Source organism: Centropristis striata, chromosome 17 (genome assembly GCF_030273125.1).
Source record: "Centropristis striata isolate RG_2023a ecotype Rhode Island chromosome 17, C.striata_1.0, whole genome shotgun sequence".
NCBI classification, from domain to species: domain Eukaryota; kingdom Metazoa; phylum Chordata; class Actinopteri; order Perciformes; family Serranidae; genus Centropristis; species Centropristis striata.
In genome coordinates, this window is record NC_081533.1 from 11181894 (window position 1) to 11207977 (window position 26084).

Genomic DNA, 26084 nt, shown 5'->3' on the forward strand with positions numbered 1-26084 from the left:
AGGAAGACCTGTATCATATAGTCATTACAGTGTATTGTTTTCTTCATATTTGACAAGCCTACCTTGTTTCCTTTTTTTAGCCACCAAACAATTTTCCAATTTTAAATGTTCATAACGCCAAACAACTCCTCAACAAATTAAAATTATTATTATTGGGACAAGGGCCCCAACAAGACATCATGTTTTTGTTAAATGTTAAAACTGGTTTATTGTGTTGTGTGTTATATAACATTATTGGTTTTCGGTTTGTTGTGTTTGTAGCCTGTAAAGTTAACATATAAAGTAACTAGTAACCTTCTGGAGGCAGCAGAGTCCAGTTGAGCTGGTTCAGAGGGCTCACTGGTCCCCCTAGTGGCCAGAGCCAGAAATGCATGCAGGCATTTAAATACTATCTCTATATTTTTCTTTATAATAACACAGAACTCATACTTTATTGTAATGCTTCGCTCAATTATAATAAATACAAAAGTGAACTGATGTGTGGCTGTGGTTCATTTGATAAAACATCAGTTAAGATTGCACTTGAGAACATTTACTTACTTTCCACCAAGGTTTATTGAGTTGTTTTATTTTTGTTGTTGTTGTTGATGATGTGAGGTCTTTTGATTGACAGAAGGATAATAAGCCATTCAGCTTCACAGTTAAAGCACATACAAATAAAATATAATCGACTGATGTGAAGGAAATTAAATTAAAATATATAGGACAGTTATATTAACAAAATGCATCAAAACACACACACACACACATATATTATATATATATATATATATATATATATATATACATACACATATACATACATATAAATGAGTATAAATATATTCAGCCAGAGGTTTCGGGGGTTTCTGCTTTTGAATTAAACATTTTGTGTACAGAATATTGAAATTAATCTGTTGTTTATGAGCACCATCTTCTGGATCATCAAAATAACAAAAACAATATCAACACTGTATTTTGGGTAAAAGAAAAAGTTAGAAGCTTCTAAATCATTAGTTTGCAAATTACGTTTTGGGAGAGAATTTCAAGGAAAGATAAATCAGTAAGTAAATGTGACAGCATTAACCCTCAGAACCATAACCTCTGTTTGTTTTCTTTAAAAGATTGCCAAAAATACATTGTTTACTGTTTTAAGAAACTGTAAAAACAGGCGTTATCGTCTGAATTTGAACTTTTTCGACAGTCCTTGAACAGATCATGAATTATGATCAACCAACGAACCAAATGAAGCTTAAAATTGTGATATTTCTGTCAAAATCACTTTATTCTACATGTCTCATTTAAAACTTCTCCAAAAACAAAGTGTTTGTAATAACTAGATCCTGTTAAAATCATTAAATTCTGCTCCTCAGAGACACTGTGAAGCCATGATTGATTCTGCTGAGACGAACGGTCACGTGACAAATATTCACTGAAAATCTTTTTACACAGAGCTGAGAGGAGAGGACAGGAGAGGCTGGAAACTTGGAAATAGTTCAACATGTATAACATGGAGACACTATTTCTTTCTTTTCCAATATTGTGGGCACTTGAAAATTTCATTTTATTGCAATTTTAAAAAATTATTTATCAGAGAAATTCAACTTGAGTTTTTCCCCTTTTTTATGATTTATGTCATTTCTGCTCTAAAGACATGTTTGAGTTTGTTCCCACTTTTAGCCATGATTGTGCTGATTCCATCGAGGTGCAGGACTTATCTTATTTATATATTGCAATGAAATATAAGGCCACATTGAGTGGCTCAGAGGGTTAATTTAAATAAGGAAGCTGCTCTGTGTTTCTTGCCAAAAACAGCCGATAGCATCGAGGGACCTTCCTGTGACTCAGTTTCAAAACAGAAATGACATCATGAATCTAACCACAGCGAGATTAACCAAATCATTTCCGGCAGCAACGTTTATGCTTTTAACAAAACTCTCCGGATGTATTTTGGCAGCTGAACATGATGTTAGTTTGCCTGTAGTGGATACAGTCAAACAGACATGCAACGAAATAAACTATTCCACAACTAAAGAAAACAAACTATCTGTAACAGTTTGCCAAGAGAGGTTGTAAAAATGTAAATAGTTCAATATGTATAGTATGTGAAGACACAATTTATTTTTCCAATATTCATGACACTTATGGGCACTTGGAAAAGTGTTTTATATATAAATTCCATTTTATTTCAATTAAAAAAAACACTCAACAAAGAAAATTTTACTTGCGTTTTTTTCTTATTTTCATGATTTATTTCATTATAACTGTGTTATTCTGCACAAAAAGAAAAAATGTTAGATTTGTTCCCACTTCTAGCCACGATTGTGCTGATTCCATAGAGCTGCAAGACTTTGATTTATTACATACAGTGCTTAATAAATGAATTAGACCACCTATCATACAAACGAGAAACCTTAATTTTTTTGGAAATCTTCAAAAAACTTGTTTAAAACTTAGATGTTATTGGTATTTATTTGGCAACAAAACAAACAGAAATCACCTTTTTATATCCAGATTTGAGCCGGAAATCAATCAAGCAGAACATTCAACCACTAAAACTATTTTTTCTGTTCAGGAATCCAAGTAAATAACTATAATTCAAGTTAAAATTAATATGCTTTACTATTTTTACAGTTTTGGGGGGGTTAAACGGTACATTTGAAAATTCCTAGATGCCAATAATAATTATATTTTAGCATTAAAAATATAATTTCTGTTAAAGAGCTTCTACATACTGCTGTACCAACCATTAGGCCTACAGAAACATAAAAAAAATGTTTTTGTTTATTACTAATGCTGTTAATTTAGGACTGCTGTGGCACAAACAGCTGGTCTAACACATTTGTTAAGCACTGTATATTTTATATTTTGCAGTGAATTGCAAGGCCATACATGTAATAGGAGCAAAAAATGCACGAAAACGTCTCGGGGTTCAGAGGGTTAAGTTAACACATAGATTTTTTTTTAAGTCTTTATTGATAATTAAGGAACATTACAATCACGAGGTCAGACAAAAAGTTATTTCAAGAAACAAATAAATGTCATGAAACAAAAAACTAATCGGGAGAAATAGTAGTAAAAAAAAAAAATAAATAATATTTTTTTAAAAAGAGGCACATACATTGATCACGCAGAGAATACGAAGTATAAAGTCTGTACATTCACTGATAATGATTAAAAAAACATATAGTTATGAAAAATTAAGGTTATACAGGTATATAGGTTGTTTTTTGTGTTTGTTTGTTTGTTTGTTTTTTAGTTTCTTTTAACTTTGACTCCATTTAAGTGGTCCAGCCCCTTTTCAAGGGCCCTTTAGGTGTTAGATTTTGAGGGCAATATTTGTTGAGGCTTGTTTAAAAGCTCTGAACTGTTATGTGTGTATATGTGTGTATATATGTGTGTGTATATGTTTGTATATATGTGTGTTCACATGCGTGTTTGTATGTTCATCAGTGTACTTTATGGAGACAAAGCCTGTGGACCCCTTGAAATTTGGGGGGCGGGAGGAGGGTTGTCTATCTATTTTTCATTATTATTATTATATTTTTTTTTTTCCTTTTTCCTATTTTTCAACACTCAATATTGTTGATATGTTTGGTTGGTAGTATTACCATTGTTATTTATTTATTTATTTTTTGTTTGTTATGCTACACTACCATTTTATCTTATTTGTTGCTGTTGCTATTATTGTCCAATTGATGCTTGCCACACCTGCTTGTTTGTTTGTTTTAAACTAAATGGAAAAAACAATAAAAAATTTGATCACAAAAAATTAGGTTATACATTTATCAGGCTGTCATAATATTGAAGACATTTACAGGATTTTTTTTGTCTTTTTTGACAATTAAGGAACATTACAATCATGAGGTCAGACAAAAAGGGATTACAAGAAACAAATGTCACGAAATAAAGAACTAATCAGGAGAAATAGTAGTAAAAAATAAATAAAGAAAAACAATTATTAAAAAAAAGAAAAACAGCTACATACATTGGTCACGCAGAGAGTAGGAAGTACATAAAGTCTGCGCATTCACTTATAATGACTTAAAAAATCATATAGTTATTATAAATTAAGGTTATACATCCATCAGGTTGTCATAATATTGAAGAAATAGTTCATTTTTTTTGTCTTTTACAATTCTGAGAGACTTAAGAAGCAGTGGCGGTTCTACACAGGGGCCTACAGGGGCCACTGCCCCCGTCAAGAAGCCCTTGGCCCCTGCTGTGGCCCCTGTGTCAAATTAATAATAAAATGATCAATGATCAATGACGGAACAATTCTTACCTATTTTTTGTTCAAGCAATATCTCATTGTACACAAAATGAACCCAGAATTGTGCAATATAAGCTTGTGTATATATATATATAAAAAAAGATCATTCTTACTGTACTGCACTTTCAAAATAAAAAAAAGTAATTGTGCACAAAAATGAGAAATGTCATTGTCGTACAAAAATAGTTGTTATTGTTGGTAAGTCTCATTGTTTCAATCAATGTATTTGTATCTTCCAAATATAGGCCTACTTAAATTAGATTTTTAAATAACCTAAAATAAAAGGGTTTGAATGCTTAAATATGATCTTTGGCGTTTTTTTATGTGCCCCTCTGATTAAACACTGGCCCCTGCTTGGCCCCCACAGTAAAACTGGTCTAGAACCGCCACTGTTAAGAAGATAGGAACATTTACAGGAAATCCAAGACAGAAGTAGGAAGTGTTGACGTCACGGATGTGTTCTCCTTTAAGAGGTTGCACCTGAACCCTGCAGACATCAGTCCAGCTTCTCCCTCTCAGCCCTGCACACGCTGTTCATAAAGTCTCATGATTGAGTGAAGGCCGGGTGCTGACACCATGGGGGACATGTACCAGTACCCCGTCTTCTTCGAGAGTCCCAGTCTGGACGGAGAAGTTCAGAGGAAGAGGACAGAAAAGTATTTCCAAATTCGGCGCAGATCAGGAGGAGGAGACTGCGGCCCGATCACAAACATACACGATAAAGTTTACAGCATCGCTTTTAGAGAGCGAGAAGGTAAGACACGTGCTTTTTAATCTATATATATATATATGCCTATGTATGTATATATATTGTAAATGCGTCGTTTATTTGTTTTAATTATGTTGCGAAGTTGCGTTGGTGAAAGTGAAAGTATGGCTGCACTGACAACACGTCGATGTCATTCGATTCTTTCGATTCTAAATCAATTTCACTCATTAAATAGTGTCATCCATTGTTTTTGGACACTTTTTCACAAATTGTAAACGAACTTTTTTAGATTACGACCCATGTCATTTTACTTTCACTTTCTAATTGAGTTGAGACTGCCCTTTAAAAAAAGAAAAAAAATCTTGATATAGGCCTACAGTGACGTCGTGTGATGTTTGTATCAATCTCTAATTTGAGTGAGAAATTTCATGAAAGAAAATACAACAGAAACAAAAGAAGTGTGTTTAATTGAATCACTGCATCACATGGGGTCCCTGTTCCCTTCAGCTCAATAAGGACAGGGTGTGGCAGCTGCTATCACGTTTGCTTGGTTGAAGTTAAAAACAACAAAGATGCACAAAGGTTGAAAGTGACATAACATTATGACACACTCTGCTCAAACATCACAAGCATGCAAAAGGCCTCCACCCCCATGGAACTACGTCGTTTGTGGAGATTTGTATCTGTTTGTGGTTGTCTTTGCTGCTTCTCTTTCTAGTTGTTCTGAGTTGCCTTGTGTGTTGATAGTTTTGTCACTGATTTGCATCATATTTTAGTCGCTTTGTGTCTCTTTGTGGTGGTTTTCGGGGTCATTTTGCAATCTGTGAGGCCGTTTTTCTTCTCTCTGGTTGTTTTGCATTTCTTTTTGTAATTTTGCCATGTCACTGATGTCAATCTGTATCAAATTTTCTTGTTTCTGTCCCTTTATGGTCGTTTTGCGTCTTCTCCGTTTGCTCGGCATCTCTTTGTTGTTGTTCCTTCTCTCCTTGTGGTTGCTTTGTGTCTCTTTTTAGTTACTCTGCGTCTCTTTGTGGTTGTTTTGTGATTTTTCGTAGATGTGTTGCTTGGTTGTAATTTTGTGTCTTTGATGTCAATTTGCATCAAACTGTTTTTATCTCTTTGTGGTCAATTTCTAGTTGCTTTGAATCTCTTTGTGGTTGTTTTCTCATAGATGTGTTGCATCTTTTTGGGGTCAATTTGCATCTGTGAGGCAGTATTTCTACTCTTTTGTATTTTTTGCATTGCTTTGTCGTAGCTTTGTACTTCCGGGGTCAATTCACATCAAATTGTACTTGTTTTTCGTCTCTTTGTGGTTGTTTCGTTTCTCTGGAGATGCTTCCTGTCATTTTGTGATCATTGTGTCCCTGTGGGGCCATTTTCTTGGACCTCGTCGTTTTGAATCTCTTTCTAGTTGCCTTGCGTCTCTTAATAGTTGTTTTGTCTCTGAGCTTGATTTACATTAAACTGCACTTGTCTTTTGTGTCTTTGTGGTCGTTTTGCATCTTTTTCTGTTTGCTCTGTATCTCTTTGTGGTTGTTTCGTGTCTCTTTGTAGTTGCTTTGGGTCTCTTTGTTGTTGTTAACATCTCTCTCTAGTTGCTTTGTGTTTGTTTGTGGTTGTTTTGTGCCTCTTGGTAAATGCTTCAAGTCTTCTTGTGTTTGTTTTGTGTGTTTGAGCTTAATTTGCATCAAACTGTTGTCTCTTTGTGGTCATTTTCTATTTGCTTTGTATCTCTGTGTGCTTGTTTTGTCTGTTTTCATTTTATGTTGTTTTTTTTTCCTCTGGAGCCGATTTGCTTGTCTTTCTAGTTACTTTGTGTCTTTTTGTGGAGGTTTTTAGCCCAAGTACAACTACAATAAAGGAACTGATAACTCAGTTTTTCATGTTCACACTTTATTTGATTTAAATAATAAGAAATGTTCCGTCTCAGCTCAGCAAAGAGTCCTGCAGAGATCTAAACACGTCTTGGAGTTTGAAGGTTCTTCCCTGGTGCTGACTGTGCGAGACAGCCCAGAACCTTCCGCCTGCTCTTCTGTCACCACATCGCCTACAAGCAAGTCAATTAGTACAAAACCAGACTTAACTTCATCAAAGGTCAGTGACCCAAGTCTTCTGAAATTGTGTTTTCATGTAAATGTTTCACATTACACTGTAAACCTAGCCTGGCTAACACCAGACTAATCTCAAATGAGATGTGTTCTGGGAACCAGCCATTCATTTCTCCGTAGAGGAGGTGTGGTTTACGATCCTCCAGAGCCGTTTATTGGACGCTTAGAATGTCTATCAAAAGCGTCTGTAGGTAGCTCTTAGCCAATCAGATCAGTTATACCAGATGACGCAGTAGAGCAACAGAAATGGATGTTTGTTGTGTGTGTGTCTGTGAGAGTGTTGCTGCTGCTTTGCTTCTCCAGTTCTCGCTTTCTGCAAGATTATTTATTTTCACGCTTTATTTTATTGCCCCTCATGTCATTCAGCCACACACATCCACTGATTTTATGGGCAATAAACAAGCTGCTGCGGGTCTCTCGGCGGCTCTGCTGTCCCCCGGCTCATATCGAGATCACCGGCGTTACAATAGCGGGGCTAATAGCTACCGCTAACGCCGTAACGGTAGTGTACCGCTACCGCTATTAGCCCCGGTACCGTAACGCCGGTGATCTCGCTACGAGCCGGGGGACAGCGGAGCCGCCGAGAGACCTTTCGCCTTTCAACTTTCGCTCTAAACTATTTAAAACACATCTAAAACATCTACAGCTAAAGAGAGTTTCGCGTCTGCTGCAGCCATGTTGGATCCGTAAGAAAACTACAAGCTTCCGTCTGCCGGGTAGTACGCGTCATCGTCTTGCCGTCCCTCCCCGTTCTGTGATTGGATCCCTAAAACACAGTGGCGGGCGTTGCATTTCACACTTAGGCCTTCAGTGATGTCCAACTTAGTCAATAAATACCTTTCATTATGCCAGCATTTATAACACCAGGACTGAAGAGTAGTTAGAAACACACCTCATCACCTCAGTTGTTTACAAAATGGGCTATTATCCGGCGCATTTTAAAAATCAACAATACCGCATTAGCAATTAAAACATATCTGGTATGCTACTGTCAAAACTTAAAAATAAAAGGGTCTTTAAAATTATCTTTCCAAAAAGTTTTATTAAATGAGTCTACAAAGAATATGCAAACAATGCAAAGATTGTACAATAAATTGCAAAATCGCAGTTTAATATCAGAAAGACACTAACAAGACAGCCATACCTTGGCGACAGCGACACAATAAACAAGTCTCTTTGTGAAAAACTTTTTCATGTCAAACGTGACGTATCACGACTTTCTGTGACCTGTTGCTTTGAGTACAACCACACAGCTGCGCCAGATTATTTACATACCGTTAACAGTCCCGGCCGGGTGTGACTCTGTTGATCTGCATAGCACTGCCGTGGCTCAAACTAGTAAGTATCCAATCACAGGACGCCTAAATGTCACGTTCAACGTGAGGCCAGCTAGAGGGCCTTACTGACACAACTCGTGATCTGATTGGCTATCGCAACTATCTATCAACTGTATTTGCCCGTTCACTTACAGTGCACAGACGCCCGCATTGTTGATTCTGAAGGCCCGGGCAGATTTCATACAGCCTGGCAACACAAGATAGCTGAATTCTGATTGGATAAAAACTCTAACCTAAAAACAACAGCACTGGAAGGAGCATAATATGACATGAAGAGAATATGAATACTTTTAGATATTTAGGGAAAGTAAATGAAAAATTAAATTAACCTTTATCATAATCATGATCATGATTTCTGGTTATGTTAGGCCAGCAGAGAAGGCCTTGCTGGCCCTGACGGCCCACCACTGCTAAAACCTCTCTGGTTTCCAGACCCCTTGGCAGTTTGAAATTAAATCGACAAGCAAAGGCAGTCTGGGTATACCCAGGCTACTGTAAACCTGTAATTTGGCCAAAAGTCTTGACATAATCTATTTCTTTCCAGCAGCAGAGACAACAGTCCATTGTTACTTCAAGCCTGCCAACAAGTGGTGAAGAATATGAACTACAACCTGATGCTTACCTCCTGCGTTTCTTGAAGGAATGTCCCAAGGCTTTGGAAAAGCTAGAGACAGACCTAGCCTCTGTTGCCTGCTCTGCTCAGCTTTACCCTAAAGAAGGGAAGATTGTAGTTAGCCATTTAGCTCCATCTGGTTCTGCAGATGATGTTAAAAATTGGAAAAAAGAGGTAGACAAAGTTTTTGATGGTTACCCGTGCCACTATGAGTTGGAGTCTCACAAAATCAAAGCTTTGCTTCAGTCCTGCAGCTCTGGTCAAACCACAGATGAAGTGAAAGTCTACAGCGAGCTCGGGGTGGCTGTTGTTGTTGGAGAACGTTCTCAGGTGAACGCCTGTTTGAAGGATGTAGAGGACTTGCATGGTAAACAAAGGTCACTTTCAACTGAGAAGCAAACCAGCATTCGCCGACTGGGCCAGGCCAAGCTCCGTCTCCTCTGGGAAGAGATTGAGCAAAATTTGGGTCAAGATTTTCCAGGAGTGAAAGTCACACGCCAAGCTGCAGGTCAGTTAGTTTTTGAAGGCTCTGTGGAGGAGATTGTTAAGGCTGGCGAATGGCTCTCTGGTCTCGAGAATTTGGTGTTGGAAAGGAAAGTTTCTAAAATGAGCCCACATTTTTTTACCTTCGTGAGGAAGGCATACGGTGGTTCAGGGGAGCTAGGCCACTTTTTAGGGGTCGGTGACAAGGTGGAAATAGAGTTACGGGACACAGAGATACGTTTCTTCACCCTTTCTGCCAATAATCTGGACGATGCAGAAAAGAAGCTGCATGAAAAATTAAAGGAAGTCAAGATTGATGTTCCAAGCTGCTCCACTGTGCCGTCTGATCTACGGGACAAGCTCAAGTCCAAAACCAATGAGATGAACCAGGAGCAATACAGGGCTCAGGTGGTGTTTGGGTCAGACAGCACGGTGTTCTTACTGGGCCACGCCAAAGAGTTCGAAGAGCTGAATGAAGCTGTTGGACAGTTTATTTTGGACCAGGCAAGCATAGAAAGCAAAGTTGTTCTCCGTTACCCAGAGTTGGTAGAACTATTGCCAGAATTGTTGCAGCTGCATAGATTTGACGATTCAGGGGTCACCTTCTATCCTTTAACATCTTCCTCTGGGCCCATGGTGGTGCTGGAAGGTCCATCCGGCAAAGTGACAGAGGTCAGGAACAGACTGGGTCCTCTTATGGACTCCCTTGTTCAGGATAAGATCACCATTGACCTGCCAGGGGCAGTGAGGTATTTTGAAACTCCTTCTGGCAGAGAGAGCATTTTAAGTGTTGCTCATTCTCAGAAGTGTCTGATACAGTTTCAGGAGCCTCACGCTACTAGACAGATTCTGGCGTCTGGTGCAGGATTGATTAAAGGAAGCACAACAGTTGCTAGCTACAGTTTTCGTGGCGGGCTCCAGGTGCTGGTGTGTCAGGGTGACATCACCAAACAGGAAGCTGATGCCCTGGTGAACGCCGCCAATGAAGACTTGGACCACGGCGGAGGCGTTGCAGCTGCACTCAGTAAAGCAGGTGGTCCTCAGGTGCAGAAGGAGAGCAGAGCTTTAGTAAAGCAGACTGGAAAGATCTGTGTAGGTGATGTTGTAGTGACCACAGGAGGGAACTTAAACTGCAAGAAACTGCTGCATGCTGTTGGGCCTGTAGGTGGGAAATCAGGTGGAAAAGAAAGGGCGTTACTGGAAAAAACTGTCCAGTCTGCTCTGGATTTAGCAGAGATGATGGAGTTCAGGTCTCTCGCCATGCCTTGTATCAGCTCAGGGATATATGGTGTACCTGTCACTGTCTGCTCTGATGCTATTGTAACTGCTGTTAAGAAGTTTGGCAGTCAGGGAGAGAGAAGTCTTAGAAGAATAATCCTGATTGATAACAGAGGAGAGGTGGTGGGGGCCATGCAGGCATCATGTGACCGGCTGCTCCAAGGGATAACTACTGGAAACAGTGCAGCAAGAGATCTGGAGTTCCAGACGGAGGCTGCTGCCCAAGACTCTGCAGGAGGAGCCACTGCTGGAGCTCCTGGAGGTGGTGTCCACGTAGAGATCATTCAGGGGACCATCGAGACCCAGCAGGTAAGAAACCGTGCTGAGATTTTGTGTTAATGTACATTACGGTGCTTGATTCTGGGTGTTTCACAAGCTATCGTGCTGTAGTTGCTGGGTACCGGTATCTGTTTGCAAATAGAGCTGATGCTACAGAATCTATTTTCAAGATGAACTTGATGGTCAGCATCATTTCAATTTAAATCTCTATAAACTGCCTATGAATGCAGAATGTTTTGGAAAATGGACCATATTTTGGTATCCCAAGTGTTGTCGTTTCTGCTTGTAATCTGAGTGGTACTTACCAGGTAAACAGTCCGTGTGGAGAGTAAGGTGCAATTTTCAGAAATGCGATCTCAGTACTCATCAGCTATCTGTTGACAATTTAGCTTTTTAGTAGCTTAGCAGGCTTAGTTAAACTGGCTACTTGTGAAACAAATTTGGTCGAATATGTCGTCTTTCAACTCCAATGATATTCTGACTTTAAAGTTGTTAATCAGACTATAAACAATGGCATGGAGGAGGAAGTCTTGGCTTGGGTTGCACAGAAACATTCCATGGGAATTAACAGGAATTTATGGGGATGAACAGGAATAAACTGGGAATTTACTAAATTGAAGTTTGGTCCTTATCAAGGAACTTAAATATAGTTGGAAAAATATATTTTAGCTTAATCTTGACTAAAACAACCAGATGCAAGTACACTTGAATATCTGCTATTCCTAATTCACATGCACACAGCATATTGCAGGGCTGCGGAGACCACGCCCCCTATGGAGACCTATGGAGACCACACCCACTCTGGTGCCACGCCCCCTACATGCACTGATCATTCCTCCATCACATGTTCAATTCAACATTCACATGTTCACTTTTTTTTCAGGGAGAGGGGCTCTCTTCATTTAACACTTTGGCATTTTTGGGGATTTTTGGAAGGAGGGGGGGGGGTCATTTTACAGGGCGAGTAATATTTAAATCAACATTCATGTTTTTGTTGTTCAGTGAAAGAATAGATTGGTCAATAAAATAATTAGAATTTGATGTTCTACTTACAAATTAATCGCTTGCAATCTAATGATTTTTTTTTTTCATTTCGAATATTTCCAATATTCCCCAGCTTCACTTCCCATGAAACGTTTCTGGAAATTTACCAGAATTTTTCAACCCAATTGCAAACCTAGTCATGGCAACTCCAGAACCTCAGAGGCTAAATTGTTGAACCCTCATGGGTTCTGACATTGTTTAAGTGTTAACTAGGCTAAAATTGTGGTATTCTCCTAGGTGGATGCCCTGGTTTCCCCTATGGCTAGGCATGATCCTCTCTCTACCCGTGTTGGAAAAATTTTGTCCAACAAGGTTGGACCTCAGCTGGCCGCAAAGTTTCACACGGAAGCAGGAGGAGCAACTCTGCCTGGTGACATAGTCGTGGTGGAAGGACTGCCTGCACTTCAGTCTAAAGGAGTGGTCTTCCTGAACCTCCTTCCCTGGGATAACAACCAACAAGGAACTGCAGTCCAGGTGAAACCATATGTTTATTGAAAATGTAGGTTATGTGCAACTTTCTCCTCTTTTGAAAACTCAGGTATGTAGTAACCTTGATAATCCTTGAATCTTCCAGGCTCTGAGAAAGGGCATCAGAAAAACTCTGGCGTCCTGTCATATCAAAGGCTTTAGTTCGGTGGCTCTCCCTGTGCTCGGGACCGGTGCTCTCCTGTGTTTTCCTCACAGCGTGGCAGCTAAGGTTATCCTGGACGAGGTCCGGGAATTTGAACAGAACCGAATCAGCACAACATCTTTCCTGATCCGTATTGTCATCCACCCGAACGACAAAGATTCTAGCAAGGTAAAGACGATGTTGTAGCAGTGCCTTGTAACTAAAACGTTTTTTTGTTTTGCATGTGGAACCTGAATCAAACCATCCACTTTGTCCATACAGGCCTTTCAGTCTGCTCAAGAAACTTTGCATCTCAGAGGATACACCAATGATGCTAACCCAAACCAAGGTTAGTTTGATTTTATTTCTAAACAATTTGAGAAAGACCTTGATAAATTCCTTTCTTTTCTAACTTAAGGCTGCAGCAATCATTTTAAGGCCACAAGGGGGCAGGAAAAACCCCAAAAGTTTTATTATTGTTAGCTACTTAGACATTGAGCCAAGACAGAGTTCATTTGGACTCTTAATTCAGGCTCCTTTTACCTCTGTTTGGTCTCCACCAATCCTGAGGGGAAAAAAGGTCGCTGGATGATGTTGGAAACTAAGATTCTGTTATGCAATAAACGAGATATGAGCTAAATTATGCCAAAAAAGTTCACATTTCTCTCTGCCATTTTAGTTGTTTTTTTAAAGCCATTTGATTCAATCAAAATATAAAAATATCAATGCAGATTTGTTGAAAATATTAACCATTTGTAGTTTTTGGCTATTTTGTCAGTTGTTTAATCCTAATAATTATTTGTTCACTTTGACTGACTGGATCAACATGTTGAACCCAAGAAACACACAAAAAAATCATTTCATGCACAATGAAGAATTTAAAATGAGGATAACACCTATTTCTATATTTTTTATACTAAATATATTTGACCTTATCTCCGGTTTTACTTGGCCGATCATCATCAAACAAAAACTAGCCTGGACTATCGGGCCAGGACTTTAGAGGGAAGCTGACAGCAGGGAAACACGCTGCTTCGTTTTTACATTGTGACATCATAAAGAAGTCATGCATCAGCACTTTCAGTGACTCCACAGGGTTCAACCATACATATACTTTCTTTTTATATTTAGCTTCCTTTTACCGGCATGTCTCTGAAACCAACGAGGAAGTCACAGCCACGCTGGGTGGAGTCAGGCTTCAGATGGTCCTCGGTGACATCATCCACGAGAGCACTGATGCCATTGTCAACACAACCGACTTCTCCAACAACCCAGCTGGTACGACATGAAAAGGACAACACCACCTTTTGTTTTGTTTACATAATATTAATATATTAGATTATACAATCACTGTGTATTCATACATTCCACAGGTGTGTCTAAAGCCATTCTGACTGCAGCAGGACCCACTGTCCAAGCTGAGTTGACACAAGGTAAGCCCTGAGAGAAAATACGTAATATGTAAAGGTTTTGGAGGCGTGCACATTACTATTTTTGCTTTATGAATACAAAATTACTAAGGAAACATAGCAGGTAAATCTTGAGGCATTTCCATTGACCTGTTTTCATGCACATTTTTAATTTGCACATAACAGAACATGATTGGAAACACCATAAGTTAAAAAAACAAAACATAATGGAAATGTTCCATAAGTTTGGCAACACTTTCACCACCCACTATCTTGACAACATGACGATCTTTATGTCATATTTGCTTTTTGTGTGTGTTTTTTTTTTTGTCAGTGGGAATGCCAGCAGACTTGATGTGCTCCACAGGACCCGGGTTGCTTGGCTGTAGAGAAATCATTCATGCTAGTTTCAAGTGTGACCCTCAAATAATTCGGAAGAATTGCAAAAATATACTGACGCAATGTGAGAGCAAAGGCTACTGCTCCGTGGCCTTCCCAGCTATCAACACTGGTTTGTACTGTGTGTTAACTTGTATAATATGGTTTAACGGCAAACTTGTCTTATACCTCTGAACCCCAACAAGCTGTTTCAGGGCTTTGCTCTTATTACATTTTACTCTCTGTGGCCTTGTATTTCACTGCAGTATTTAAAATGTGTATATAATCTATAAGTCCTGCTGCCCTGTGGAATCAGCACAATCATGGCTAGAAGTGGGAACAACAAAAACATGTCTTAGTGCAGTATAGTAATTGACAATTATTTTAAAATTAGAATAAAATGGAATTTATATATACAACACTTTGTCATGAAAGTGTCATGAATGTTGGAAAAATAAATGATCTCCACATGCTATACATATTGAACTATTCCATTTTAGGGCCTCTCCTCTCCTGTCCTCTCCTCTCAGCTCTGTGTAAACAGATTTTCAGTGAATATTTGTCACGTGACTTTCGTCTCAGCAGAATCAATCATGGCTTCACAGTGTTGCTGAGGAGCAGAATTTAATGTTTTAACAGGATCTAGTTATTACAAACGCTTTTTTGGAGACATTTTAAATGAGTCATGTAGAATAAAGGAATTTTGACATAAATATCACAATTTTTAGCTTTGTTTTGGTTACTTTTTCTAACAGGAACTTTTGTAACCTATGATTTGTTCAAGGACTGTAGGATAGTTCAAATTCAGACTATAATGCCTGTTTTTAAACTTTCTTTCTACAATAACAGCATATTTTTTGTGATATTTTAAAGAATACTTCTGCTTTGAGGGGTTAATCACCAAATGCTAAAAGAAATTAAGTTTTATATTGAGTTAAGTGTGGTTTTAAAGCTTACGTGTAAATCATTATAATAATGCATAAAGATAAAGTAATACAACTTAAAGTAAAAGTTATAAATAGTTTCATTATAATTCTATATATTGTATTTTTTATTATATTATGGGCTCTTAGTGATAAATACACTGATCAGTTACTCACTGCAGGACTGTCTCTCACAGTCTCTCTCTATATCTCGTCAGGTGTGGCCGGGATGGACTCGGCCAAAGCTTGTAAAGCCATGCTGGACGGCATTACCTCAGCTATTACGGACTTGAAACCAAAATCTCTCTCACTCGTCCGCTTTGTCATCCTCCAGCAGCCGGTCTTCCAAGCTTTCAGGTCAGATATAAATCTCATTCATACAATTAAAGAAGGGAGTTAACATTTGAGCATGGTTTTGCATGGTTTGACCTGTTCGAATAGCTTTTATTTTTAAACTTCCTGTGACCTGTTTTTGCAGATCAGAGCTGGAAAACCGATTTGGACTAACAGCAACTTGCCACCTCACCCTAAAAGGTTTGTTTCACCGATAAGACTTGCAATCTCAATGCAAACATTTGATAATTTGCACAAAATACAGCTGAGGCTGATGGGATAGTCTTCAGATTTGCAGGTTTTTGGTCACAAACCAAAGTGTTTGACATAATTCACAGGATTTCAAATCTCAAACTTAAAGGACTTATGAAAGACATTCCAATTTATCTTTTTGGTACCACTGATATCTTTTGCCAGTTCCATGCCAGTCCTCCCAGTAGTAGTTTTCAAGATGTTTCCTCAAACAAAGCAAAGGAAATGGATCATGTGAACCATGAAATATGATCGGAAATAAATATTTCCAATGTATGCAGCAAAAATGTCCGATAACGCACTGTTAAAACTCCTTGGCCTTCCGATGGCTACAGCAGGCTTAAGCAAAGTTATCTTTTTTTAGGTGATTTGGTATTTTCAAAGTGATCATGTGACCTCTGACATCATGATTTCTGAATAAAAATGGGTTCTCTGGATCCCGACAAGTCTCCTCTTTACATACATGTCTTTTGCGTTGACTTTATGCTGATCACATTACATTTTAAGCAAAGCACATAGTTTTTTTTTCATACATTATAATGGGTTATTTCACTATTTGAAGTTTTTGAATATTTCTGCACACTTTGGTCTCTAAACAGGCTTTGAATAACATGAATTGGGTATCACTTTAAATTAAGAGGGCAGTTTAAAGAACGAAGTGCTCGCCATCCAATTGCCAAAAATGCGGAAATCTCCAAAATGTCTAAAGTTTTTGAACCCAAATCCCACTATGGCTTTTTTCTATATTGTTCCAAAGGTCTTGGTGTATTGATGTAACACTTGGAAGGAATTTTTGATAGTTTTTCCCTAATTCAGCACCAAATGTGTGTAACAAATCGTTTCAACCCAAAAATTGCTGCAACAACTTATAGTTGAGCATGGAAATGGACTTGAGAAAGCCAAAACATTCATGCTTTGAACCCTTATACACCTCAATATGTTTACTTAATTTAATAATTAGGTCATTTTTATCATAGATTTATGACCAGAACAACTTGACATATGATGTCCACCACTTCTATGTGGCATTTATGGTTGACCTGCTATCTCCCCCTAAAAATCCACTGCCCACAACCCCCATTTCTCTATAAAGGGGACAGAGCGATAAGGGGTTAATGAAAATAGAAATTATCTCTGTATTACATGAAAATGAGGCACAACAAACAAACCTGGCCAAAAACATGGCAGAACCTTTTTTTCTATTATTATTGTTATCTAGCATTTTGCTTTGTTAAGTAGTCGTTTAGCAACTTTGCTACAATATGAAAATGTACAATGGGTTATAAAAGATATTCTCAGTTAATTGGATATTGAGATTGTGGATTTAACTCATGACGTCTGTCTTATCTGCACTTGAATCATTTTTCTTTTACTTTTTTTTTCTTCTTCTTTAAAGAAAAAGCCAAACAAAAGCTCAAGAAGTGGCACGACAAATATTCAAAAACTTCCACAACTTCAGCTCCTAAAGGCAAAACCTTCCCCTCCTCAAAGCCGCCGCCAGCCGTGATGAGTGTAATCGGTTGCGGTCAGGGTGCAATCAAGAACATCATGAGAGATTTGGAGGGGATTGTGCACAAGCAGCTGGCAGAGAGAACGGTGGACGTGATTGATTTCTCCAGGCTCGACGCCATGGAGGTGGACGCAGTGCAGGCAAAGGTCAAAGTGTTAGGGATTAGTCTGGAGCACAAGAAAGGTCAGAGTTCTGGACAGAGTTCAGGCATGGACGTCTACGTCCTGAAAGGCCTAAAGGAGGACGTGTTGAGCGTCCTTGAGCTTGTACACAAAGCAGTCCAAAAAGCACTCTGTGAAGACCTCCAAGATAAAAAAGAAGCGATGTTGGCTCTAGACACCCAGTGGTCGATTCAGGATATAAATAAGGTCTGGCACGAGCTGAGCCTGCATGACAACTCCAAGCTGGAGGAGGCTCACCAGAAGAACCAAGAGACGGTAGAAATGAAGGCACCAGACGGTACGATGGTGACCGTCAACCTGAGGAAGAAAGAAGCCACCAACCAGCACACAGGCATCACGCGCAAAGTGAAGAGGAACGAGTCTAACACAGGTATGTCACATTTTATATCTTTACTTTAAGGGATAGTTTGGATTTGTGGGTGATAGGAGGTATTTATACGTAGTTGGTGTATAAGCACGGAAGGTGGTGGTCGTCAAAGATCAAGTTTAGTAAAATTTTAAGTACGATATTTTTAGAATATTTTCACTGCTTTACCTTGCTGTCGGACAGCCCTTTCTGACAGGGAACTGAAGGCGTTCTATGGCCTCTTCAAAGCCACCAGACTCCATTGACTAAAACCGTAACTATACCTCACAGTACGCAGGACTTCCTGGTCTATCGTTGCCTCAATCGGTTAGTTTCTTTGTGCCATTTTTTTACTTTGGTCGACGCAGCAGAAGAGCAGAAACTCCTGAGTTCTGTGAGGTAAAATTACTGGTTTTGTCAAAGGAGTCTGGTGGCTTTAAAAGATCCAAACAATCTCTTCAATATTCTGCAACTTATTTCAAAGTGATCCATTTTTTCTTTATTATTAAAAATGCTTGAACCATATCTCTTTTAAACATTGTGACTTCTTCTTTAGCCTTAGAGCTGCCGCCACAGTGGGAACCAATGCAGGACGAAGTCTTTAAAAAGGTCGAGCTGCAACCAAACTCAAGAGACTACAAGACCGTAGCCCAGGGTTTCCTCAAAACGGCAAAATACAACATCCACAAAGTGAGTATGACAGCACAAAAACACATTTCTCACAGTATCAAATAAAAACCTACAGCACAGAATAAGGAACTGATTGTTTTCTGATCACAGATTGAGCGTGTGCAAAACCTCTACCTGTGGCACGCCTATACTGTGTGTAAGCAGCGTATATCTGCCAAGAACGGTCCAGCAGAGCTTGGAGAGAAGTTTCTGTACCATGGCACAAATGCAACGTCATGCAACCTCATTGAGAAGGACAGATTTGACAGAAACTATGCAGGAACACATGGTAAGGAATGTTGTCACGTGTCAAGCTAAGCTAACTGGATTCTGAGTTTACCTTCAGGCAACAAAGCAGCAACTATTCCTTTTAAGGTGACTTGTCTTTTCTTGTGTATTCCTATCACAGCTGCTGCGTATGGAAAGGGAGTTTACTTTGCAGTCAATGCAAAGTATTCAGCCGATCGCTATTCCCAACCAGATGCGTCACACATGAAGCGTCTGTATGTGGCTCGTGTGCTGACCGGCCGTTACACGGTCGGTGATTCTACCATGAAAGCCCCCCCCCCTCGAGGCTCGGACCCCACCGACTGCTACGACAGTTTGGTTAACAACCAGCAGCAGCCAACCATGTTCATCGTCTTCCACGATGACCAGGCCTACCCAGAATACCTCATCACCTTCAGCTGAGTAAATAATGAAAAAATCATGGTTCAACTCTCTGCAATGCTAGTGATTCTGGTCAAATAAGACAAAAATAGTTATGTGCCTTATATTTTGTTTTTAGTAAATGTTTGCTGCCGATGAGTTTAAACCTTTAACCTTCTGAACCCCAACAAGCTGTTTCAGGGAGTTTTTTGCACTTTTTGCAATTTACTTACCGTGGACTTGTGTTTCACTGCAATATATAAAATATATACATTCTGCAGCTCTATGGAATCAGTGCAATCATGGCTAGAAGTGTGGACAAGTTGAATTTCTCTAATAAATTATAGAGAAAGAAACACTTATCCAATTACCCACAAGTGCCATGAATATTGGGGAAAAAAATTGGGTCTCCACATGCTAAACATATTGTCCTCTCCCCTCAGCTCTGTGTAAACAGATTTTCAGTGAATATTTGTCACGTGACCGTTCGTCTTGGCAGAATTAATCATCAACCAATCAAATAGGATCTAGGTATTCAAAACAGTTTATTTTTTAATAAAGCAATTATTTTTACAGAAATTTCACGATTTTAAGCTTCATTTTGGTTACCTCTTCTAACGGAAACTTTCTTAACCAATGATGAACCATTCAAGGACCGTTTGAAAGTTCAATGATAATGCCTGTTTGTACAGTTTCTTTTCATGATATTCTGTGATTTATTCATTAAAGAAAACCTACGGGGTTCAGATGGTTAAATTGATGCAGCAGATTTAAACGTAATGCTCAAGAACTACATTTAGACCTACCTTATTCCCATTATGATGGATCAGGGAAAAAACAAGAAAAAAGTTTTTGGCCATTTCAAAGTGCAATAATTGTTATTGATTGAATATTACCTGGGATAGACATTTTATAAACAGTAGTCTAATAGCTGTGATGTACCAGACATCATCCAAAGTGGCCACATTATGGTTTGGAACAACTGTACGGCATTACATATGCAAGTAATATTGAATACACATTCTGCCTGTATATACCACTTTATAATGTTAACCATGCCATGTTGGTATCATTCTTTTCAGTAAAACCTCACCTATATGACCTGATAATATTTTTTTTTTAATTTGGACTTACTGGATCAAAAATTAAAACCCCCAAAAACACAAAAATCAGATTTTGAAAATGATGCATTTTTTTCAGTCAATCATGCTCAATGAAGAATTTTAAATGTTGACTCGTTATCTCGAGTTTAACTCAGCCAATCATCATTAAACAAAAACTGGCATTGAGTTTAAAGCCAGAACTTTAGAGGGAAGCTGACGTCAGGGAAACACGCTTGTTTTTACGCTGTGACGTCATGAAAAAGTCGTAATTTGATCACCCCGTCTTGATCGGTGACTCCAGAGGGTTAATTTAAAGTTACGGCTCAACAAGTTGCATCTCCAACGTTTTCCCTCAGTTGAGAATCTGTATTGCTCATTGATTCACTCTTGATTACAGAGTGACACTGTTGATCTGACTTTTTTCAAGCCATAACTCGAAACTTTAACCGGTCCTGACCAGGCTAGCCTCGCAGCATGGTGATCTAGTCAGGTCAAAAGATGGGTATTCTGGCTTTACTGGGAATCCCAACTGGGAGTGAGACGTGAGCGGCGCGTATATGTTCTATTTTCCGTCATGTTTAGTGAATCGTTTTCTGCATAGACGGCTGTTAAAATCACACAATCCACTGTATATGTGTTTTGAACTTATCTGACGCATGATAACTGATCAATCAAGGCTCCCGGTCTGTTTGTGAGCTTCACTCTGCAGCAGGCTGACTGACAGCAGAAATGTGATAATAATAGTAATAATAAGTAATAATATAAGTAATAATAATAATAGGTTTCATGTCGTCTTCTTGGGAAGATGTCAACAAGGCTTGTATGTATTGTTTGATCGATTGTAGTGACTGAGCGGGAATCTGCACCTAGTGAAACAGGAACACAAACAGACCGGGAGTCTTGATCAGTGAACGTAGATGTGGTTCATAAGTTAGAAACACACATACAGCAAGATATTTGTGTGATTTAAAGAGCTGTCAATGCAAAAAATGCTTCACTTAATATAACAAAAAAAGACTTGAGCGTGAAATGTGGCGGGGCTCCGTGAGATGTGAGTCTGACACAATGAATTGATTGGAATCATAATTAGATTTGTGAGTCGCAGGAGTCATGGACATCAAAAACGCGTCTAAAATCGCATCCAATGGCAATTGGGGACTGTTGTTAATTACAGTTTGAGGGAAATGTATTTTGTCGTTGATTCTGTTAGTATTTGATGTATCACAAATACATTTGTATTAAAAAGTTGATAAGTTTGCATATGAAGGAGGTCTTGGTAGATAGTTTAAGTCAAACAAATGCGGGACTTTCACCCAGGAGATCACTGCTCATGCCAGTGTGAAACTTTAATTTGATGAAGTTACCTTAACCTAGCCAAGAACTGTAGTTTTTGTTTTTTGCACTCCAGTTGTATGTTAAAATGGTTTCTGGGAGACGGGGTTTCAACTGAACCAGCTGATATATTTACAGACTTGTAAAGACTTACAACATTAACATTTTCTTGTTTTAGAACTTATATTTCTTATCCTCCGAAGCAGACATCAGTATCAGTATGCAATATAATAAAATGTCATGTTACTCCTGTTGAGCGATGTGCAATAACATTCATTTGGCAAAGATTGTTTTGTATCTTCTTTTTATTTTATCTTTCGGATTAACACAGTATTTTAGTATAGATTAAGCATTTGTTTGTCTAATTTCTTTTTTCAGCAGTTTTTGGGCACTATATACCCAGTTAACTTCTAAGTTTGAAATGGAAACAGATTAAAGATTTAATTTGCAGGAATTGTCACTGTGAGATCCCTGGTTTTGGAACAAGCTTTGTCTTCTTGCTGTTTGAACTTGCTGTATTTTTTATTTTCTGTGCTGTGTACACTGTCTTTGTGTCCAAAGGGGGACGTCCAGAAACGTCTCAAACACAGCAAAATTAAAAGAAAAGAGAAAAAAGAGAGCCTTTTCATTGTTTTTCAGGAAAATCCTGCATTGTTCACCTTTTAAATGTATGTAAAATATTACATACAGAGCCAACATACATTAAAACAAGCCATGCAAATGAATAATAAGCCTTGATTCCCTTCTTCTTCTTTTTTTTTTTAAGTGTTTATAAAATTATCTGCGTGTTTAACTGATTTATTGGAAGTTGCTGCACATTATTTTGGAAGTACAATTTTGACACTAGACTGCCCCAAGTGAATATATTGTTTTAAAAAAATCAGTTTTAAGGGAATTTTAGGTGAAAATTAAAATATTTCCTTGATGGTTTCATGAAAAAAACAACAAAGTAAAGTTATTTCAGACTATAAAAGTAAAGAGGAACAATTGAGTCACTTTTATTGACAATTTAAAGAGGAATACAACTTTAGTAATGTCAATAAAAGCTGAAATAAAATGGTTGTAAATGAGGTAATGCTGTCTGTGGTACATAATGATTAAAACGTACAATTAAATGATGCGACTGATCGACCAAATTTAAAAAACAAACTGTTCAATAAATGAAACTGTACAAATATAAAAGTCTTATGTTGATTCCAATGTGTTCCAACATAAATGGGTTCAGAAAAAAGAAAACATTACATTCTGATGTTTACCTGACAAGTATTTACAGTTGAATCATTTTGTCATATCGTGTCCATAAGTTTGAGCCGTATGAAATGACAATAATTTCACACTGTGAAAAGCAAAAATCCACTGAATGTGCTGTAGTTATTTCCATTATCACTGATCCTCCGAGATTCCCAAAGACGAATATTGACATGGTCTCCAGCTCGTAGCTGCAAGACAGCGCAGTTGGATCCAGAGGCGAGGTGGCCTCCACCTTGAGCATACCATGACGTTATTCTGTTGTCATTTCTGTACAAACTGCCGCCAGTGGTAACATCACTTCCCCAGTCAAAGGAATTGAAGGCAAAATAATAGACTCCTGCCACTGGTGCTGTAAAATAACCTGCAACAGTAGAATATTGTTATAATAAAGTATTCAGATTCTTTACCAAAGTAAAAGTATCAATATCACATTGTGAAATTACTCTACTACAAGCAATAAAAACCAGCATCAAAATACACTAAAGTAAGTGCAGAATGGACCCACTCAGATTGTTTTTTAGATGTACATATATATACACGTGTATATATATGTATAATGTATATAAAAATAGATCAGTATATATAAATATATATATCAGTATATATATATATATATATATATGTGTGTGTGTGTGTATATATACATATATCAGTATATATATATATATATATATATATATATATATATATATATATATATATATCCTCTCTTTTTCCTGTATGTCACTTTGAATAAAAGCGTCTGCTAAATGACTAAATGTAAATATATATTTATATTATTGATGCATTTATGTAAACAGTGTTTTCATTTTCTCAAGTTAGTGTTAATTTTAACTATACTGTTATGTAGAGAGGTTTAATTTAAAAAACTATATCTAATCATTTCAAATGTATCATGTTTTTATGTTAAATCTCGACCTGAAAAGTAACTAAAGCTGTCAGCTAATGTAGTGGAGTAAAAAGTGCAGTTTGTGCCTCAAAATGTAGTGGAGTAGAAGTATAATGTTATATAAAATGGAAATACTCAAGTACCTCAAAATTGTACTTGAGAGGATAAAACGATGAATAAAAACAATTTACCTTAGCAAGAAAACTGTGAATAAAAATACTTTTGTTGTGCCCACTACACAACACGACACATTCAGAAACAGATTGTGTGTGACGCTAGAGTGACATGTTGTGATTTGTGTCTATACAGTGGAGAAACACTGAGTACTGACCTGTGATTGGGCTGTAATGACCTCCAGTGTTGTACAGAATAGTTTTGTACACTAGAGAATAGAGAATATTCACAGGCCCAATGGTGCCACTGACTGGTAATGCAACAGAAAATGCAACCCGAGGCTGACCTGAAAGATATAAATGTAAAACGCATCATTATTCTCATCCCAACATACAAACATTCTTTCATGGTGCAATGTGTAAGATACACTAAAAATCCTGCATATGGTTTCTAAAGTCTAGCATTATTGTATTTCTTCCAAAAGAAATTATGTGAAACCATAACTTGGGTTCATATCAGAATTATTTAGAATCATTTAACAGATAATTTGCATATGAAACTACACTGTAAAAAAAAAAACATTTTCAAGAATTTTTGTGTTTTTCTTGATTTATTACAAATAACTATAAAATGTAAGTTAAAATAATTAATTTAATGGGACACTGTATTTATTTTTACAGTATTATTCAATTGATTACTGGTTGGAAATGTTAAATGACAGTGAATTTTATGTTTTAAAAAAATACACATTATATTCATGGATGTAAAATTAAGGAAACTTTCTTATATCCTGCATAAATGTAAGAAGAAATTGTAAAAAAACAAAAAACAAAACAAAAACAAGCAACCAATATACTATTAAAAAATTGAAATAAACTTATTTTACAGAAATTTACTGTATTATTTTACAGGGTTTTCTTGTTTTATTTCTACTTTAAGTGCAAATGCCATTTTAAAAAAAAGTTGTTACTTTTGTTATTATTTTACAAAAAAAATGGAAGTTGAAACTGAAAAATTAATATAATGGGACTTGAGTTGTTGTTGTTTTTTTTTTTGTTTTTTTTTGTTTTTTACAGTATTATTTACTTGCTTGATTACTGAATATTATATTACACTTAAAAAAATACCCTTCATATTGCTGAATGTAAAATAAAAGCAACTTTCTGTTTTCTTACAGTAAAACTTTAAATTTAATGTAAAAAAATAATGTAAAAAAAGAAATATAAAAAAATATATATAAAGAGTGCCCAGCGCTTATCATCATATTAAAATAGATAAAAAGAAAAGTTATTCTACGGATATATATATTTAAAATATAGGTATTTACTGTACATTGTCTTTATTTATTTTTTAATTGTTACATTTATTTGACAGTGAGTGTTTGGCAACTTTTGCTACCAGACGTATTTTTTTATTTTTTTCGTATATTTTATTACCTTGTCGCATTGCACTCATTTGGGTCATTGTGCTTTCAAATTCAGACACCTTCCTCTCACTGGCCTCCAGCTTTTCGTTTGTTTCCTCCAGAGCTCTCTCGTTAGCGGCGAGCCTTTCTTCCAGAGCCTCCAGCTGCTTCAGCGCTGTGTAGATGGTGGGTTCAGAGCTCGGCTCAGCTGCTGTTGGGCTCATTTCCAGAACGGCTGGTGCTTCTTCTTTCTCTCCTTCTTTCTCTAAACTCTCGTCTGTCAGCTCTGCCATCTGATTGTCCTCAACTTGCGCCTGGCATCCAGAAAGACCAGCCAGCAGACACACAACCATCATCACTGCGAGTCTCTCCATTCTCCAGCTCTTAAGGTACTCTCTAGAGATGTGTTGAAAATGCTGTTTACTGACAGTGAAAAGGATCCGTATTTATAGGACAAGAAACTCAAGGTTAATAATTGTTTCAGAGAAGCGATGCATTAATCAAAGCTGCTGCAAAAACACCAGATAAGCAAATGAACTTTATCTTATTTCCTCATAGCTGTTTGTTGTTCAGGAGTTTTTACTGAAGTACGACTTAGCCATAAATCATGATCAAAGTCACGGTACA

At 37.6% G+C, this 26084-nt stretch overlaps 2 protein-coding genes across 2 annotated transcripts; one reads left to right on the forward strand and one right to left on the reverse strand.

Moving 5' to 3' along the window:
• Positions 1-4481: 4481 nt before the first annotated feature.
• LOC131989449 (protein mono-ADP-ribosyltransferase PARP14-like) lies at positions 4482-22980 on the forward strand. The gene is made up of 15 exons (XM_059354674.1): positions 4482-5006; positions 6892-7055; positions 8954-11089; positions 12341-12577; positions 12678-12902; positions 12996-13062; positions 13845-13991; positions 14087-14146; positions 14457-14633; positions 15642-15780; positions 15902-15957; positions 17405-18070; positions 18603-18736; positions 18827-19004; positions 19125-22980. The coding sequence occupies exons 1-15, from the start codon at positions 4829-4831 to the stop codon at positions 19403-19405; spliced, it is 4845 nt and encodes a 1614-aa protein (XP_059210657.1). The 5' UTR covers positions 4482-4828; the 3' UTR covers positions 19406-22980.
• On the reverse strand, positions 22940-26084 carry LOC131989458 (complement C1q-like protein 2). The gene is made up of 3 exons (XM_059354686.1): positions 25489-26084; positions 24270-24398; positions 22940-23410 (listed from the first exon to the last, which is right to left on the reverse strand). Exons 1-3 carry the CDS (start codon positions 25829-25831, stop codon positions 23130-23132), a joined length of 753 nt encoding a protein of 250 aa, XP_059210669.1. The 5' UTR covers positions 25832-26084; the 3' UTR covers positions 22940-23129.